General features: G+C 35.4%; 1 protein-coding gene across 1 annotated transcript in view; it reads right to left on the bottom strand.

Moving 5' to 3' along the window:
* Positions 1-15653, bottom strand: part of rod (rough deal) — a 59690-nt gene that overhangs the window by 9900 nt on the left and 34137 nt on the right. Inside the window, exons 13-17 of the mRNA XM_067782150.1 lie at positions 10413-10746; positions 9579-9741; positions 5602-5791; positions 5339-5518; positions 4988-5252 (exon numbers count right to left, since the gene is read on the bottom strand). Of these exons, the coding sequence (XP_067638251.1) occupies positions 4988-5252; positions 5339-5518; positions 5602-5791; positions 9579-9741; positions 10413-10746 (1132 nt within the window). The remainder of the gene's footprint in view (positions 1-4987; positions 5253-5338; positions 5519-5601; positions 5792-9578; positions 9742-10412; positions 10747-15653) is intronic.

Here is a 15653-nt window from a genome sequence, read left to right as displayed (position 1 = left end):
TGCGTTTGTACAATATGGGTATCAAACGAAAAGTGTTAATGAGTATTTTAAAAGGGAGTGGGTCTTAGTTCTATAGGTGGACGCCTTTTCGAGATATCACCATAAAGGTGGACCAGGGGTGACTCTAGAATGCGTTTGTACAACATGGGTATCAAACGAAAGGTGTTAATGAGTATCTTAAAAGGACGTGGGCCCTAGTTCTATAGGTGGACGCCTTTTCCAGATATCGCCATAAAGGTAGGCCAGGGGTGACTCTAGAATTTGTTTGTACGATATGAATATCAAATGAAAGGTGTTAATGAGTATTTTAAAAGGAAGTGGGCTTTAGTTCTATAGGTGGACGCCTTTTCGAGATATCGCCATAAAAGTGGACCAGGGGTGACTCTAGAATGCGTTTGTACAATATGGGTATCAAACGAAAGGTGTTAATGAGTATTTTAAAAGGGAGTGGGCCTTAGTTCTATAGGTGGACGGCTTTTCGAGATATCGCCATAAAGGTGGACCGGGGGTGTCTCTAGAATTTGGTTGTACAATATGGGTATCAAACGAAAGGTGTTAATGAATATTTTAAAAGGGCGTGGGCCCTAGTTCTATAGGTGGACGCCTTTTCGAGATATCGCCATAAAGGTAGGCCAGGGGGGACTCTAGAATTTGTTTGTACGATATGGGTATCAAATGAAAGGTGTTAATGAGTATTTTAAAAGGAAGTGGGCTTTAGTTCTATAGGTGGACGGCTTTTCGAGATATCGCCATAAAGGTGGACCAGGGGTGACTCTAGAATGCGTTTGTACAATATGGGTATCAAACCAAAAGTGTTAATGAGTATTTTAAAAGGGAGTGGGTCTTAGTTCTATAGGTGGACCCTTTTCGAGATATCACCATAAAGGTGGACCAGGGGTGACTCTAGAATGCGTTTGTACAATATGGGTATCAAACGAAAGGTGTTAATGAGTATCTTAAAAGGACGTGGGCCCTAGTTCTATAGGTGGACGCCTTTTCCAGATATCGCCATAAAGGTAGGCCAGGGGTGACTCTAGAATTTGTTTGTAAGATATGAGTATCAAATGAAAGGTGTTAATGAGTATTTTAAAAGGAAGTGGGCTTTAGTTCTATAGGTGGACGCCTTTTCGAGATATCGCCATAAAAGTGGACCAGGGGTGACTCTAGAATGCGTTTGTACAATATGGGTATCAAACGAAAGGTGTTAATGAGTATTTTAAAAGGGAGTGGGCCTTAGTTCTATAGGTGGACGGCTTTTCGAGATATCGCCATAAAGGTGGACCGGGGGTGTCTCTAGAATTTGGTTGTACAATATGGGTATCAAACGAAAGGTGTTAATGAGTATTTTTTTTTTTATTTTTTTTTTTTATTATTATTCTGTATTATCTTATGAATGAAATTTAACAGATTTTAACATTAGTATATTAGTGAACATACAATAAGTAGATACAATAAGATAATAGCTAATGGCGTTGAGTGATCAAAATGAGAACAGTGATAACGCCATTTCTTCTAATGATTACAATGGAAGTTTGAATGCGGGGTGCAATCAAATAAAATTTACACGGAGTTAGAAAGGTTTAATATTGATGATGAATAAAATATTAAAATAAAGTAATTAAAATAAATAGAAATAAGCACATCGGTTCATTACGAAGCAAGCAACTTACAAGTGAGCATATTGTGTAAAATATGAAAGTAGCAAGAAAACATGTTGCAATGTTATAAAGGTTACAAATTGATGATAAAAAATGTATCAAAATAAAAGTTTTTAAAATAAAATGGAATAACGTATTTAAATTCAATAGAAATAAAGTACATCCGTTCATTATATAGCAAGGAACTTACAAGTGAACTCATTAAATAAAAATAAAAAAGTAGTAATAAAATATGTTGCAATGTTTTTAAATTGGAAACCAATTATGTGATAGGCCGTAACAGAACTTCAATATCTTCATGGCCCAACCCAAGAAGCCATAGTTTTACCTGCTTTAAGAAAACGCTTATTCTTCGAAATGTTTTTTATATCTTCGGGAAGCTTATTGAAAATCATACACGATACTATGGTATAGAAGTTTCGACAAAGAGTTGTGCGTGAGGCAGGAACAGTAACAGTTGCATTAGAATTGCTCCTTAACATACGTGACGTGTATATTGGACTATGTAGATAACCACTTCTCATAAAAAATTTTTTTAATACTTTAAAGTAGTACAAGTGTCTTACAGGGAGAATATTTAATCTTCTAAAGAGAATCATCGAGTGCGTTAAACGGTTAGCATTACAAATTCTTCGTATAAGACACTTTTACAACATTAAGAGTGGTCGAATTCTACTAGAATATGCACTGCCCCAGCAACTTATGCCATATTGAAGTTTTGACTGTACAAGTCCATAATACATCATTTTCAATACACTATTTGCACATAGTTTTTGCAGGCGATAAAAAGAGCGAACAGTTGCTAGCAAATAAACTTTCATAGCTGAGATATGCGAAGACCAGCTTAGGTTATGATCGATTATAACACCCAGATATCTAAAATTATTGACAACTTCGACGTTGAAACACATTGCGTCACAGTTTAAATAATATTTTTCCTTCCTATTAACTCGAGACTCGTTTTCAATACAAGCACTAGTACAAAGTTTGTGCCGCAAACAACTTGCAGAGTGAAAAATAATATCACCACTAGTTGCTTCCTTTCCACCAAGACCAAAATACATTAGTTTAGTTTTATTGCTTACAATAAGCCAATGAGAAGCGAACCATTCTCTTAGGAGGCTCACATCGTGATTTATATCCACATAAAGATTAAAAGTATTGTTTGATCTATATGCGATTGCCAAGTCAAATGCTGTGACTTTTCCTACAAAAGACATTGAAAAAAGCGAGTTTATATAAATCAGAAATAAAATTGGTCCTAGGAGCCCTGCGGGACACCCAAATCAATTAGTCTAGGTGAGCTTAGATTATTGTTTACTTTCACTTTTTGACTTCTTAAATTTAGATATGATTTAAACCAATCTAGAACGTTTCCACGGAAACCTGCTGAGTGCAACTTACTTAAAAGAATATTATGGTCAACCATGTCAAAAGCTTTTGTAATATCAACAAAAAGACTAGCACAAGTCCCGTTTACATCCATTGTTTTATAAATAAACGAGCATAAGTTAAGAAGAGCATCTTTTAAAAGGGAGCGGGCCTTAGTTCTATAGGTGGACGCCTTTTCGAGATATCGCCATAAAGGTGGACCAGGGGTGACTCTAGAATTTGTTTCTACAATATGGGTATCAAACGAAAGGTGTGAATGATTATTTAAAAGGGAGTGGACCTTAGTTCTATAGGTGGACGCCTTTTCGAGATAACGCCATAAAGGTGGACCAGTGGTGACTCTATAATGTGTTTGTACGATATGGGTATCAAATTAAAGGTATTAATGAGGGTTAAAAAGGGAGTGGCCCTTTGTTGTATATGTGAAGGCGTTTTCGAGATATCGACCACAATGTGGACCAGGGTGACCAGAACATCATCTGTCGTGTACCGCTAATTTATTTATATATGTAATACCACGAACAGTATTCCTGCCAAGATTCCAAGGGCTTTTGATTTCGCCCTGCAGAACTGTTTCATTTTCTTCTACTTAATATGGTAGGTATTACACCTATTTTACAAAGGTTTTTCCAAAGTTATATTTTGGGTTAAAAAACCAATCCTATCACCATGTTTCATCCGTCTTTTCGTATTTGGTATAGAATTATGGCATTTTTATCATTTTTCGAAATTTTCGATACCGAAAAAGTGGGCGTGGTCATAGTCGGATTTCGCCCATTTTTAATACTCAGATAAAGTGAGCTCAGATAAGTACGTGAACTAAGTTTAGTAAAGATATATCGATTTTTGCTCAAGTTATCGTGTTAACGGCCGAGCGGAAGGACGGACGGTCGACTGTGTATAAAAACTGGGCGTGGCTGATTTCGCCCATTTTCACAGAAAACAGTTATCGTCATAGAATCTATGTCCCTACCAAATTTCACAAGGATTGGTAAATTTTTTTTCGACTTATGGCATTAAAAGTATTCTAGACGAATTAAATGAAAAAGGGCAGTGCCACGCTCATTTTGAAATTTTCTTTTATTTTTGTTACACCATATCATTACTGGAGTTGAATGTTGACATAATTTACTTAGATACTGTAAAGATATTCAATTTTTTGTTAAAATTTGACTTAAAAAAAATTTTTTTTTAAAAGTGGGCGTGGTCGTTTTCCAATTTTGCTAATTTTTATTACGCCTACATATAGTAATGGGAGTAAAGTTCCTGCCAAATTTCATCATGATATCTTCAACGACTGCCAAATTACAGCTTGCAAAACTTTTAAATTACCTTCTTTTAAAAGTGGGCGGTGCCACGCCCATTTTCCAATTTTCTATTATGCGTCATAAGTTCAACTCACCTACCAAGTTTCATCGCTTTATCCGTCTTTGGTAATGAATTATCGCACTTTTTAGGTTTTTCGAAATTTGCGATATGGAAAAAGTGGGCGTGCTTATAGTCCGATATCGTTCATTTTAAATAGCGATCTGAGAGAGTGTCCAGGAACCTACATACCAAATTTCATCAACATACCTCAAAATTTACTCAAGTTATCGTGTTAACGGACGGACATGGCTCAATAAATTTTTTTTTCGATACTGATGATTTTGATATATGGAGGTCTATATCTATCTCGATTCCTTTATACCACACAAAAATACAACCAACCGTTATCCAATCAAAGTTAATATACTCTGTGAGCTCTGCCCAACTGAGTATAAAAACGAAGGAGGCCGAATCAGATATACATGTTTCGGGATAGTGAGGAAAAGGAAAATGGAGAAAGTGCGACGTAAACGAAGGCAAGAGAGGAAAAAGAGAGAAAGAGCAAAGGGGAGCGAATGAAAGGCATATAAAAGTAAATTAAAGTTTGTGCAGGGCAATGTCAAACTTACCCAAAATATTCTTTAGCGGTTGCTCTACAATTGTTATGAAAGGCAAACGAAAGCGTGCAATTTTTGGCATTACCCCCATCTCACTTTGGGATTGCAACCACGTATCAGTCTCCAATGGACCAGGACGATTACGACGACGTCTGATCATTTTATGTTTGAGAAAATGCAGCATACTTGTCCAAATATGCATTTCTTTAGGCATTTTATCGAAAAACGACAAAACCTCAATGACATATAAATATAGCTCATAAAAGTATATGTTGATCTATGGATTTAAAATAATAAATTCAGAATATTTGAAAGATTAAGGCAAATCACAACCACTATTCAATTTTACACCTACTAACATACCTCTTTAACGAGTTGAATCAATCTCGTAGCCATCATATCTACATTTTTTATTGCAGGCAAATATGAATGACATAAATTGCTTATACCGCTAACAGTGGTAGATACAACCAATTCTTCCTCTCCAAATGCGTCAATCTTAACATCATATTTGAGTTCTTGACCACGCAAAATGCTAACAACCTGAAAAATAATGTTTTTTTTCGAAATTACGTTGCTTTCAAATTACAAAAAATATTTAAATGTTAAATGATTTTGCATTTCACCTGCGTTATTAGCAGTTGTTGATAATCCAAATTAAAATCGCGACTCATGCGTTCCAACAATTTTACATCCAATTTTTTATTGTGGAATAATTTTAATAATTGCTGCACATTATCGGTTTCAATATTAAATTTGCCTTTAATGCTGGGGTCTTGCTTACAAAATTCCATATAATAGAATTGTTTCAAACGTCTGTAAAAGGAAGCATGTAAAGACATCGTTTTAAGGCTGGGTGCGAGTTCGCCTAAATTTTAGGTACCTAAACTAATATTCCACTGGAAATTTCCAGCACTGCAATAATTTAGGAAAAAGCTCTCAAAACTGTGCGAGTTGATTTGAAACCCTAAATTTTTTATTTCTGCTAAGAAAATGATAACAATACGGGAAATTTGGTGTTTTTGATGCGTTTTCACGCTTAAAAAGAACAGAAGTCAATTAGGGTCCGCGGTAAATACCTATCCTAAGATAGCAGTGGCTCCGTTTTATAAGGCTTTTTTTTGGACATAGTGGAGCACGTGCACAATGACCTTTTCCACAATCTCGAATTCAATACTGTGATGTTGGTAAGCCTCCAATCATGATGTAATAATCAGAGAACGGATAAATTCGAACACAACATAGCTGGCTCTCATTCTGCAACATGATCAAATTCAACGATGCAACTTGTTCAAATGAACATACTCGCTATTGATTTGAAATCAACCAAATCACTTGCAGCTTCATTCATGTGCGAATTTATTCATTTTTCTCCGAATTTAATCAATTCAGGCGTTTGTTCGTTTGATTCAACAACGATTAAATTGATCAGAAGGAAAAGGCAAAACGAAGGACTCAATGTGTATGAATATGTGCAACCGTGACTGGACAATGCTAGAAAAGTAGAAAAGTAAAGTAACAAGCGAAATTAACGTAACAAAATAATAAAAGCTGTTTTATGCCATAAATTGATATGCGTAAGCCAAGTGTTGTCAACGTTTTTAATTATGTTATATTTCAGTGATAATATAGCTGTAACATCAGTATCTTTAGGCTCGCAGAAATTCTTAATTTTTTTAATTGACGGTATAACGAAACATAATGGCGGAGAGCTGCAAAGTTGCAACTTTTTGAATTTAATTTCGAAATCACTGCATAAGACAACTAACTCCTTAAGCGTTGAGATGCTGATTAGCAGCATTCGTCGTTGGGTTTCTTCTTTTTCTTGAAGTATTTCATTAATATGGAATCAATTGTCTACAATAGATTTAAACATATTAAAATTTGAGTTCCAGCGGGTGCGACATTCACTATTCAAAGAGGTTTTCAGCTGATGTTGTAAGTTTGCCTTTTTAAAATATTAAAATTTTTTTTTTGCAAGATTGTACAAGCCCGCACAGCTCTTCGGTTTCCTTAAAAGAGCATTCCAAAGTATTTGCAAGCAAATGACTGCTATTTAAACGAGTATTATCTTCCAAAGCTTTGACTATGTTTGAACCTCTGTCCGTTAGGAATTTAACCTCATATATATTGTCTATTCTATAACTTGCTCAAAATGTTAACACCGGTGGAACGTTCGAAGTCCATAGACTTCATACCCAAGACGACGTCATATAATTTTAAATTTCTTTGGTAGTGCAAGGTAACTCCCAAAAAATTCTTTTGCACATAATTATCCGCCCAGAAGTCGATTGTAGCGGATGTACCACCGCTTTGAATAATTTCGGATATTTCACCACTGATTTCTTTTCTTTTTCCATCTGCTAGCTTCTGTGCCTTCCGCGAAAGAGTTGTGGGATCTGGAAGTAAGTCTTCAACATCGACACCTCCATATTTTGCTCCAATTTTAATAAGCCATTTTGTTAGCTTTATAAATCCGGAACAGCCGAAAATGGTTGTATGTCGTTACTTGTCCATTCTATACACGTACAAATGGTTGTATTTTTATCCTCTGTGGAAACTCTTTTTAAGCATTTAGTTTCTTTCAGTAGCTGCCAGCATTTATGACGGCTCAAATTTGACGATTGCTTTGGTGAATATTTATTTAGTTTTGAGCACGTTCGGCAGTATACATAACCCTCCAAAATAGAACCGTCGTCTTTAATAATTTCAGATGATATACTCCATACCACACTTTTGCCCTTGCGTCGCGGCGGCAAGGTGTAAATACTTTTATTAATTTGTTCTAACACAAACACTTGGTCGTCTGACATTGCTCAAAGTATTGTTTGTATGCCGAACTAATCGTTACTGATTGTCGTGATTTGAATTTATTCTACACCAGCCTTCGTTTGATCATACATGCTTATGTATAACATGTTCGATCATTGGTGCGCAATCATACCAATGGAGTCAAGGAAGCAGAGATGCTGAGTTTAATCATTTCTGAGTATATTCGCATGATTAAATGTGAATAGAAATTTTGTTGTATGATGAAATCAAGCAAGCTGTGATTTTGTCCGTTCTCTGGTAATAATAAAGGTGATGTTAACAACATAACCTCACTTTTTCGGCAGCTCTAAATGCCAGTATTTACGTGTATTTCAAAAGTAATAAATTTGGATTGTTTAGTTTTTCGTATAAATTCTTCAAATAAATTGGTTTTCTGCAAAATTTTGTATATATTCTGTTAGGGAATACAAAGTTACGTAAATCTTTTTGGCTTAACAATTCTAGTGACGGCTTATATAATAATATTTCTAAACGTATAGTAAAATCTACTCTGATAGTAGTAGAACTCAAACAGTTCTGTATGATAGACAACCCTCTAAATCAGAGCCGACCAAAAGTTGCACATTGTGCAATTGGAGTTCGTATTTGCACACAGACACTAACGATGTGCGGTCACGATCGTTTGCTTTCGCTTGCCACTCACTAAAATCAACAGTGAATGCAAAAGGAAAAGTCCATGCTACTTTTTGGGCACATAATAAAAACAATATGCTGCAATGTTAAAGTGACTTTTAATACCTTTTAGTTAATATTATTAAGTTCCTTTGAACATACATATTAATATTGACAATTTAAATATTAATAATTAATAATAATTAATTATTAATGAATATTGAAAATTTAATATAAGTAACTTTTTATACGTTCTACTTAGTTTTATTAATTTTTATAATTTTTTTTTATTGAATAACTTTATGTTTTGAAAATATATATTTCTATATTAACATTTACTTTGTTTTATAGTTCTTTCTTAATGAAAAAGCGAATTTTTTAAGTAAATTTTGCATTGAAGAAACACCATACCTTCTTTTATAAAAAAGTTGTATCTGGCTAGCTCGACCTCCGTGTTCTTAGTTATATGAATATAAGTAAATATTGTTAGGATTAGCTTGAAATCAAATAACCAGAGTCCCTTTTTTAATTTCGAACTTCACAGTCCACATTTTCTTTTAGCACACTGTGGGGAGTTGTCACTCAATTTTTACACATACTTATGCAATTGTTTTAGTATTTGTGTGGCCGGCTCTGCTCCAAATTATGCATGCCGAACTTGTCAGAATAAGGGAAAACGTCAACGGGATGAGAATACCTGAATATTCATTTCATCATGGCCTCCAATAACTTCTTTAGGCCAATTAGTGCACTTGGCTGCCAAATATGTTCAGATTGAGGTACATATTTGAGAAGGATCCAATTATTGTGTCGCCAAAATCAGCTTGAACAAAATTGAGCTCACCATCAAGTACAATCGGTCAGCCCTTAATCACAGAAGGGATCATCGCTCTATGATTAACTTAAATTGAATGGACAGAAGCCATTTATTTGCATATGTATACAATATTGAAAAATCAATATTTTTGTTTTTGAAATTTGACATTTGAATTTAGTTTGAAAAGTATGCTCATAAAAATTTAAAATTTTTATTTTGCACTGCCTTACCGACATTTTCCAGTGATTTAGTTTTTTCTCTATTTAGGTAGAAATTTAGGTAAACTCGCACACAGCCTAAGTAGGTTTTATTGACATAGGGATGTAACTATTTCAAATTTACTTGTTGCGTATTGCCTCCACTTGCGTATTTTCATCCATATGAACGTTATACATCTCCGAAAGTGTTAGTAGATTAATGCGTTGCTGGTCTGTTTTTAAATCATTGCTTAACAAATTCAGTAACGATTCTTTGTTTTTATCCGCGATGAGCATAACAAAGAGATCTAGAAAATTAAGAGTAATTAATTATTAAATAATATATATGTGACCCGGCCTATGAAAAGGTGGCTTATGACTCAAAAAAGAAATTGCGAGAAACATCTGTTAAAGATAAACAATGCATTTCTTCAGTTTCTTAGTTGTTTTTCTTTTGCATTATGAACAGTCTTTCCCAAAAGGCAGCCAAAAAAGGCAAAAGAGCATAAATGAGATAAGTTCGTGTGTGTATATAAATAGCGATGTTTTTTTCAATGCAAAGCACAAACCAGTTTCTGACCGAAAAAAAATCGTGTGAGTGCTCAGATTGAAAAGCAATGCTGAACCAGTAGGACGTGTGTCGCTTGTGAATAATGTCTGTCGAAGAAAAATTTAGCTAGCGAGGTTTTTCAAACATATTTCTGTGAAAACGAAGAGAATGATAATGATTCTTTCGATGATGTTGGTATCAATTACGAGGACGAACTACAAGCATTGTTTCAAGCTGAAGGTCAAATGGAAGTGGATGAAAATATCATCTCCAGAACACTTCTAAGCAAGTTAGGACTTTTTAGTTTTCACCACGTGAAAGAGAGTCTCAAAAACTATCGAAACCAGAAAAAAAGTGGAAAATTTTTTTTCAGTCATAAGCCACCTTTTTATAGGCATATATTAACCATATGTATGCTTCACTATCTACCAATGAAATTGACATCCTTGTTAAGCATTACATTCCGAAAAACTCTTGCCAAATGTAAGGATACAAAATCAGTGTTGATAATTGTACAATTATGCTGTTTTTGATACTCCAATATGTACAGCACCATTATATACCAAATATCATGCATTTTCGCTTTAATCAATTTTTCTAAAGATATAAAAAAGTCTTGCACTGCTGTATCCTTTTCAATATCATCACTTAGCATCGTGCGCAACTGCAACATTAGGCTATTGGTTGGTGTGGTTTCTGCTAGGAGTAGCATTATGCTACGTGCAACAAATTTTCTTATCAACGTTTGTTCCATGCTATTGTCCTGCAAATGTGAGTAGTTAAAACTGTTATTATTAATGCTCTGAGTATGGGAATGAACAAGTAAGGTGTCTAAGTTCGGGTGTAACCGAACATTATATACTCAGCGTGAGCTTCATTAGCACATTTCTTTTCAGATAAATTACTTCTCTACATAACACGTGGCACCGCCCGTTTAAAAAAAAAAATGTCTCCCCTCTTACAATAAAACTTGATAAGTGAAATATCATTGATTCAAAACTATTTTTTGCTAAGTTATAGCTTATTATTCTAGTCTACGACCCTTTTAAAAATCTTTTATATAAAAGTTGCCGTGGTCTTTAACCGATCCCGTTTTTACTAGAAATATTTTCTACTATAGGGAAAATCTGTGTACCCAATTTTATTACGATCCGTTAATTTGTCTTCGAGTTATGGCTCCCGAAACATAAAAAATTGCTTAGTCATAAAAGGGGCGGAGCCACACGCATTTTCAAAAATTTTAGTGTTTTCCAATTTAATGTTATAATTCAATTTAAAAAGTAAAATTCTATTGATACAAAGTTCTTTTCGCTAAGATGTAACTTATTATTTTCGTCCACCCCCCCCCCCCCCCCCCTTTTAAAAATCTTTTATATAAAAGTGGGCGTGGTCTTTAACCGATCCCGTTTTTACTAGAAATATTTTCTACTATAGGGAAAATTTGTGTACCCAATTTTAACAACACCAAGCTAATATTTGACCAGCACTCAACCAAGCATGCATCAAATCGTGGTCATTGCGCAAAAACAACTTAACAACAGGATCATAGATCCTTACTTAAATTTTGTACCGCAACTTCGTTGAATTTTAAAGTATTATATGTGACCTGGAATCATGAAACAACCCTATTGTGCGAAAATACCGATTCTTATAGGAAATTTAACGCTCTTTCCAATGGAACAAACCGCAGTTTTCTATCTTTCTTAGTTTTCACAAATCGCGTTTAAAGTCAAATTGGACCACAAATACGATTTTTTTTAAATATTTCTATCCATGCGCCACGGAGTTTTTGTTTCTTATTATTGCATTGTCATCGGGTTCTGAACTATAAGCTTGTAGCTTATCGGAAAATTGATTAAATTTTAATTACAAAATTCATTCACAACGGCCGGCCGCTACACAGAGTCAAGCTAAACAAAAATTTAAACGCATTTTTTCTCAAAAACTTGTTTTCGCACAATAGGGTCGTTTCATGATTCCAGGTCACATATATCCAATCTTCTGCAAAAATTAACCCAAGAGGAAACGATCTTCAGCCAAAATAAGTTCAAAAAAGAAAAAAGAAAAAAAATTATCTTCAACCAAAAATAAGGAAAGTAACTGCAAATCATATTCTAAATCTGTCGTCATCAATCAAATCCTTTAAACGTAACATACAGGACATTTTTAGATATTCATTTTGAAAGAAATTATAGTTGTTCTCCAATCAACTTGAGTCGTCGAATCGTAACGCACAAGACTTTTTAGAAGGATTATCTTTCAGTAAAAGTTGTACTGTAAGTATTAACCAATTCTGAACCCTATTTCTATATATTTTTTTAAAATATATGTTAAAGATTTGACATATTTTTCTGATCGTTATCAATATATATTGCTCCTGTTTTCCATATTTTTTTGTTTTCCGCACATTCCACTGTTGGGAACTGTGCAAACCGAGATCGCTTTTCAATATTCTTAGTCCTAGTAAGTGTATACTAACTATTTTATTTCATGTGAATTTTTCTGGAGTATTTAAAAAATATACTAAAATGAGTGTCCCGCGGGAGCAGGTGATGGAATTAATACGCACGAAATGTGAAGAAAGTAGGCAGGAGTACGCTCAGCTCATGGCAGCTAGCGAAGAGAGTAGAAAAGATTTAGTGGCCCAAATAGAAAGTCTCACATCGGCTTTCATCACCAAGTGTGGAGCCTTATCTACCCGTTGCAATAGATCCTTTGATTGAATCTGGAAACTGTAGTATGTATTTAATCAAATCCTTGCCAGAATTCAATGGGGATGCTCCTCTTACCCAGCTTGGCGTTCGGCTGCCAATTCTGCAATTAGATACTATAGTGAAGGATCCGAGAAGTATGCTACATAATGGGTATCCTACGAAACAAAATAACAGATTCCGCTAATGCCACGCTGTCATCCTGTAACACTGTTCTTATCATACTGTGACGAATATTAGCAACACTAAAGGATACTATCGTCTCTAAGCCGATACTAGGCAGTCACTTGTATGTACATAAACAAATCAATCATTATGTCTACATATATGTATGTACATACAAGCAGCGGAGAGATACGCACAAACGCATGCATATACCTGAGATACTCACAAAAGTATGCAATCATCAGCAGAGTAATACTCACATATACACACGCATATGGCTATGCGAGAGACTATAAACTACAAATTCACATGCATATATGTATCTGGTAACTAAGTAGTAAATTCTAGAAGAAGAAACGCCTAGAAGTATGCGAACGAGACAGCAGAGTATAAAAGGAGAGAAAGCTGAGTAAGCAGGAATCAGTTTGATTTAAGCACGCTATCAGTTGCGAAGTATAAGTGTTATTGTGAAGTATTTTCAAAGTAGTCTAATAAAGATCATTTCGCATTATTGAATATTGGAGTTATTTATTCAACAATTTAGCGATACGAACGTTAGTAGAAGGTTGCAAATAAGCGGAATTTCCCTAAATACATTACAATACGTACGTCGAAAAAAGGCCAGTGTACGTTTTAGAAAATGAATTAAGCATTCTAAGGCAAGCTAACTGTTGGATACCCTATCCAAAAAGTAATTAACTGGCAACACTAAATGTAACTCGAAGGAGTTTGACAGCGATTTGTAATAACGTTAAGTAAGAAGATGAAGAGCAACCGAAGCAGACGCTTTTAATTCACACATATTTTATAACTTGTAATTTTATTTAATGTATTTGTTAATTCTAATGAAATAAACCTAATTTATATTGTCTTGGTAATAATAAACGCGTGATAAGTTGGACAACATTTGACACTCATAATCAATAAGCAAATAATGACATAGTGGAAATGATGAGGTTATAAATACCCTTAACGCACGTGCAAGAGAATATGCCTTACGAGTGTTTATTTCCGGGCTTAAGCGCCCTATATGCGATATTCTTTTTTCATCCCAACCAAAGGACCTGCCAACAGCATTAGCTATTGCCCAGGAGCTTGAAACAAATCATAAACGTTATGATTTTGCTCATACTTTTGCTATGGGTAATAACTCAAAATCCTCAAATGCCAAAATTTCATTCGTGTGGAAAACCAGTTCCTATGGAAATCGGCCCAGGATCATCAATGTACAGAAATCGGACTTCATTTCAATTCAACAAAGCCGCAATATTAGTTTTAATCAAGCACAAAATAAATTTCCTCAACAACAAACGCTTGCGTTTCAAACTGAAGCTGTTAAGCGACATCGGGATCAATCTGGATCATTCAATCGACCTCAACCTAAAACCCAGAGAGTGAACTGCATGCCTGAAGCCTCTGATGTGAGCTATGAAGAATTATGTTGCAAAGACTGCGATGTTGAAGATCAGCTTTACGCAAGCAATTGTAATAACGAAGAGGAGAAATTCAATGAGGAGATAAATTTTTTAAACTGAAGTCGCTCCTGCTATTTATTACAAAGAAAGCTATAAATGGCCAGGAGCTTCGTTTACTAATAGATGCGGGAACATCTAAAAATTATATTAAGGAGCTATCTTGTCTTAAGAAAGGAGTAGGGTCTGCGGTATACTGTGCTGATCCGGAAATAAAGATGTCCTACAGGCTGTCGGATTACTGTAGCGTTTTCCAAGCGGAAATAGTAGCCGTAACCAAAGCAGTAGAAACCCTGGAAGAAAATAGCCCAAGCTGCAATCGTGTTAACTTTTATATTGACAGTCAAGCAGCAATTAAGGCAATAATTTCGCATACCACAGCATCTGAATGCGTGTTAGAGTGTAAGCAGTCCCTGGAGAGAATCGGGACAGGGAGAAGCATACATCTATATTGGGTCCCAGGGCATATGGGAATAGATGGGAATGAAAAAGCGGATGAATTAGCTAAAAAGGGCGCATCCCTTGAAGCTTGCTCCGTAGACGTCCCAATTAGATTGGGCGAAATTAAGCGAAGGCGAGAGGTGCACATGATCGACCAAGCAGGAAAGGCGTGGGTTCAAGCGCGGGGCTGTAAAGTGTCGAAGATTATGTGCAGGTCTTACAACATTAGACTAACAAAGTTGCTTGTATCATTAAAAAGAGAGGACTGTAGACTCATAACGGGTATTCTGACTGGGCACTGCCTTCTGGCGTCACATGTCTTTAAATTAGGCTTGGTCAGTGATAGCAGATGTAGGAAGTGCGGGCTGGAGGAGGAAATGATCGAGCACGTTCTGTGCTCTTGTCCTGCGCTTGCCAGGCTAAGACTCCAGCTATTAGGAGTGATACAGCTGTCAGATCTAGAAGCAGCAAGCGGCTTAAATCCTAGGAAGCTTCTAGTATTTGCCAAGAGGACGGAGTTATTTTATAACATAGGTCTTGGTAACCTCCAAATAATCGGCTGTATAACATAAAAAATATATAGTGAACAGATATACATACCTAAGCGATTTTTAAGATAAATATAAAATAAAACAAGTAAGGAAGGCTAAGTTCGGGTGTAACCGAACATTACATACTCAGTTGAGAGATAAGGAGACAAAATAAGGGAAAATCACCATGAAGGGATATGAACCTAGGGTAACCCTGGAATGTGTTTGTATGACATGTGTATCAAATGGGAGGTATTAAAGAGTATTTTAAGAGGGAGTAGGCCATAGTTCTGTAGGTGGACACCATTTAGGGATATCGCCATAAGGGTGGACCAGGGGTAAATCTAGAAT

This window comes from Eurosta solidaginis, chromosome 1 (genome assembly GCF_040869045.1).
Source record: "Eurosta solidaginis isolate ZX-2024a chromosome 1, ASM4086904v1, whole genome shotgun sequence".
NCBI lineage: Eukaryota > Metazoa > Arthropoda > Insecta > Diptera > Tephritidae > Eurosta > Eurosta solidaginis.
The sequence above is the reverse complement of the archived record's forward strand: the minus strand, read 5'-3'. Positions and strand labels throughout refer to the sequence as shown.